This window comes from Nerophis ophidion, linkage group LG23, assembly GCF_033978795.1.
Source record: "Nerophis ophidion isolate RoL-2023_Sa linkage group LG23, RoL_Noph_v1.0, whole genome shotgun sequence".
NCBI classification, from domain to species: domain Eukaryota; kingdom Metazoa; phylum Chordata; class Actinopteri; order Syngnathiformes; family Syngnathidae; genus Nerophis; species Nerophis ophidion.
Window position 1 is genome coordinate 27,248,163 of NC_084633.1, and position 4,931 is coordinate 27,253,093.

A 4,931-nucleotide genomic window follows, 5' to 3' on the forward strand; every position below is an offset into this window, starting at 1 on the left:
CAGTTAGCATGTGTCTAGTAACAAGTTATGAGACTTTGATGTGTTTGGCTGTAAAATTGGCTAAAAACAGTGAGCTTGCTAAGCTCAACGTTATGCGTTTATTGACATTTTTCCTGCGCTTCTTCAAAGAAAAAGTCAAAATCATCATCAAAATAATTAATTAATGTTAAAGATTTTAACAGGATTCATCTTCTTTGTAAACACTTCGAAAAATGCTGAAACTGCATCAGAAAAATGCAAAAAAAAAAGGCAAACATGCATCATTTATATCATGCGGTTTTTTCTTAAGGGTTCTATTGTATCCTGCAGTGTTTTCAAACGTTTAGTATTTTCCTGTTGCACATTTTTTTTTGCCAACAATCTGAGGACGTTCCCGACTGAACACAAACTCTCAGTGAATGTCAAAGTAGTTTATTTCTCCAAAAATAAAAAAAAGACAACATTCCAACATAACACGGACAGAAATACGCCAAAACAACAAAAAAAACTAACACTTACAGTGCATTGACGAAGACGGCGATAAACCGAACTCCACAAAGTTTGTTCCTGCTACCTCCCCCCCGACCACCCCTCGGGTCATGACAGCAAAAAGTGGGCGTGTCCTGTTGTGGTCACAGTGCATGGATTATTCAACAACAGGAAGCTCCGTGCCTGAGCGATTAACTCGGCGTTAAAACAGCAGGTTATTTATTTGTCACCTCATAGAATCACCTTCACACACAGTGTTACTGTTCAAACTCTGTGGCCCGTGTTAAATAAAACCTGTTTTTAATGAATATTCGGCCGTACTGCGCTACTTCCTTTTAATGTCGTTTTTTTTCCAGAGTTGGTGTAAAAAGGGAAGGGTGTCAGGTGTCAGTTGGCGTTGGACAGCAGCTGCTCAGTGAAAAGTTTCTTTAGCTGGGCTACTTCCTGGCTGAGGCAGCTGAGCTGAGACTTCAGGTAGTTGTTTTCGTACTTGGCGGGAAGATGGGGGCTGGGGTTTGTGGGGCCCTGCGGAGGGAGCCAGGGGGCGGAGTCCCCCGTTTCGAGGGGTCTGTGGCCGTCAGAGGCGGGCGGCGGCGGTGCGGCCTCGGCGCCCTCGCCGTTCCCAGGCGTCTTGAAGCGCAGCTTGTGCGGGAGGTTCTTCATGGCCTCGGCCTGGTCCACCTCGGCGGCGGAGGGGCAGTGGTAGGCGTCGAAGGCCGCCTCCTCCGCCCGCGGAGGCGACGACTTCCCGTGGTCGCTGAGCCGGTCTTCGAAGAAGACGGGGCTGCCCACGCTGGAGCCGCCCGGCGTGGAGAACCCCGAGTCCTCCGACAGGTTGCCGGCGTCTCTCGGCAGCGCCGGCTGGAGGTAATAGTGCGGGGACACGCCGGACGGGTCCTTGACTAAGCCGAAGCGGAACTTGAGGGCCAGGAGTTCGGCGCGGAGGCGGGCGTTCTCCTCCAGCAGGGCGAGCACACGGCTCTCCAGGACCATGTCGTTCACGCGCCGCTTCTCCCGCGAACGCTTGGCAGCCTCGTTGTTCTTCCTCCTCTTGTCCCAGTAGCCGTCGTCCTTCTTGTCCACTGGGATGAACTCCCGCTTGCGTCGGATGCCGCACGCCGCCGGGATTTCCTTGCGCTTGACGGCGGTGGCGCGGCCCAGCAGGGAGCGGGCCAACAGGCTGCCGGAAGTCAGGGTGGCCATTCTTTCATCCGGGAAGGACCCTACTCGTCCTGCTGCCGCGTCCTGGCGCACCATCATCTCCTTGGACTCCTCCTCGAACATTGTGGAATGGAAGTGATGCAACAATGCCCCCTGGTGGTGAGAAGAACACAATGAGGGATTTAATGGTTACGCAAACGCCATTACAACACAATATTATGCAACCCTATTACTCTTGAACCACTTGTACCATAATATGAGGTCAATATGGGCCAGTCGACACTAAGCCGGGGACGCTTTGCGTGTTACATCCAATTAACGGCTGTTTGACCTACTTTTCATTCAGTTCAACCCATGCGAGTAAAGGGTTTTTTTGTTTTTTTTATTACATAACTACTGATTTTTTTAATTTTTAATTTAAACACACAGTAGTAGTAAAATAGTAAAAAAAGTGAAAAATAAGAGGAAGTCATGCTATAGATGATAATGTAAATAAATAAATAAAAAGTCCTACCTGTAATGGCGGAATCCCGGAAGTGGTCGATGCCGTCTGTTTGTTGTTTATTATTATTATTATTACCAGGGTTCTTCGCGGCAGGTCCACTCGCAAAAAGCTCGCTTGTCTTGTAGGCAACGCGGAGTTGAGTTCAGGATGGTTCTTATCCCCGTTTGAACAAGCCGGGCCCGGGGTTTGTATGTGCACAAGTCCAGCGCTGCGACCGCCTCCTAAAAGTAAAACAGACTCATGTCCCCGCCCAGACCTTGTGCGTCACTCGTGACGTCAGGCCAGACCTCTTCTGGCCCCGCCCCTCCTCTGCTCCCAGTGTCATAATAGTGAGGCAATGTTACATAATTGCGGACTACGTGCGCAGTGGGTTATATATGTCATTATTTGACATTATGCAACACACTAAAAAAAAAAAACAGTGTCGGTGAAAATATGCTCGACTGTTGAGAAATATATATTTGGATAAAATTATATATTAGTACAAACATTGTAATGACTCTTGCTGTTGTTAAAACAAACAGTATTTAAAGGCCTACTGAAATGAAATTTTCTTATTCAAACGGGGATAGCAGGTCCATTCTATGTGTCATACTTGATCATTTCACGCTATTGCCATATTTTTGCTGAAAGGATTTAGTAGAGAACATCGACGATAGAGTTCGCAACTTTTGGTCGCCAGTAAAAAAGCCTTGCCTGTACCGGAAGTAGCAGACGATGTGCACGTGACGTCACAGGTTGTAGGGCTCCTCACATCCTCACATTGTTTATAATCATAGCCACCAGCAGCAAGTGCGATTCGGACCGAGAAAGCGACGAGTTCCCCATTAATTTCAGCGAGGATGAAAGATTTGTGGATGAGGAAAGTTAGAGTGAAACACTAAAAAAAGAAAGACAAAAAAGAAAAGAAAAGGCGACGGTTCCAGGCGACGGCAGTGTGAGCGATTCAGGTGTAATTAGACACATTTACTATGTTATTTCTGGAAAATCCCTTATCTGCGTATTGTGTAATAGTGTTTTAGTGAGATTATAAAGTCATACCTGAAAGTCGGAGGGCTGCGGTGAATGCCAGTGTCTCTGAGAGAAGCCAATGGAGGAGCCAAGCTCACAGCTGCCTTTTTGACAGCTACAGGAAGAGGTCGCATAATCCACTCAAGTCTCCGGTAAGAGCCGACTTAATATCACAATATTCCCATCCAAAAACTTGCTGGTTGAAAAACAAACAGTATTTAAAGGCCTACTGAAATGAGATTTTCTTATTTAAACGGGGATAGCAGGTCCATTCTATGTGTCATACTTGATCCTTTTGCGATATTGCCATATTTTTGCTGAAAGGATTTAGGAGAGAACATCGACGATAAAGTTTGCAACTTTTGGTCGCTAATAAAAAAGCCTTGCCTGTACCAGAAGTAGCAGACGATGTGGGCGTGACATCCCGGCTTGTAGGGCTCCTCACATCCTCACATTGTTTATAATCATAGCCACCACAGCAAGTGCGATTCGGACCGAGAAAGCGATGAGTTCCCCATTATTTGAGCGAGGATGAAAGATTTGTGGATGAGGAAAGTTAGAGTGAAGCACTAAAAAATAAAGAAGAAAAAAAAAGAAAAGGCGACGGCAGTGTGAGCGATTCAGATGTTATTAGACACATTTACTAGGATAATTCTGGAAAATCCCTTATCTGCTTGTTGTGTTAATAGTGTTTTAGTGAGATTATAAAGTCATATCTGAAAGTCGGAGGGCTGCGGTGAAGGCCAGTGTCTCTGAGAGAAGCCAATAGAGGAGCCAAGATCAAAGCTGCCTTTTTGACAACTACAAGAGGAGGTCGCATAATCCACTCAAGTCTCCGGTAAGAGCCGACTTAGTATCACAATTTTCCCATCCATAAACTTGCTGGTTGACGTAGAGAAACATGTTCGCTTGACTGTTCTGTGTTAAAGCTTCACAACAAACAAAGGATCACCGGCTGTGTTTCGGTTGCTAAAGGCAGCTGCAATCCACCGCTTTCCACCAACACCATTCTTCTTTATAGTCTCCATTATTAATTGAACAAATTGCAAAAGATTCAGCAACACAGATGTCCAAATTAGTGTGTAATCATTAGATGAAAAAACTATCAGACTGAGTGGTCGGTAGTAGTGTGTTTCAGTAGGCCTTTAAATCAATCAATCAATCAATCAATGAATGTTTATTTACATAGCCCTAAATCACAAGTGTCTCAAAGGGCTGCGCAAGCCACAACGACATCCTCGGTTCAGATTCCACATAAGGGCAAGGAAAAACTCACAACCCAGTGGGATGTCAACGTGAATGACTATGAGAAACCTTGGAGAGGACCGCAGATGTCGGTGAGGGGGGGCAGAGTAGAAAAGAAAAGAAACGGCAGATCAACTTCTCTAAAAAAGGGGTCTCTTTCAAGGCTAGAGTATACAAATGAGTTTTAAGATGGGACTTAAATGCTTCTACACAGGTAGCATCTCTAACTGTTACCGGGAGGGCAGAAACCTTTTACTATTTTCATAATTACAGTATAATTATATTTTTCAATGATATTTCATAAATATTTTATAATTATTCACATTATCCAAATTTTTATTATATGTATTTTTATAGTATTATTTTTCATTTTATTTATTGTTATTATTACACCTACTATCCTCTCAAAGTTATGTTTTTTATTAACGTAATATTTATATTTTTACATATATTTTATCATATTATTTTGTGGATGGTGATAATTGTAGTTATTATTAAGTGTGGAGGCCTCAGAGGTGGCCTTTTTTTCTCAATCCTTTAC

General features: G+C 44.4%; 1 protein-coding gene across 1 annotated transcript; it reads right to left on the minus strand.

Moving 5' to 3' along the window:
• Positions 1 to 395: 395 nt before the first annotated feature.
• On the minus strand, positions 396 to 2,388 carry nfil3-6 (nuclear factor, interleukin 3 regulated, member 6). Its single transcript, XM_061885461.1, has 2 exons — positions 2,144 to 2,388; positions 396 to 1,782 (listed from the first exon to the last, which is right to left on the minus strand). Exon 2 carries the CDS (start codon positions 1,750 to 1,752, stop codon positions 856 to 858), a length of 897 nt encoding a protein of 298 aa, XP_061741445.1. The 5' UTR covers positions 1,753 to 1,782; positions 2,144 to 2,388; the 3' UTR covers positions 396 to 855.
• Between the last annotated feature and the right edge of the window lie 2,543 nt (positions 2,389 to 4,931).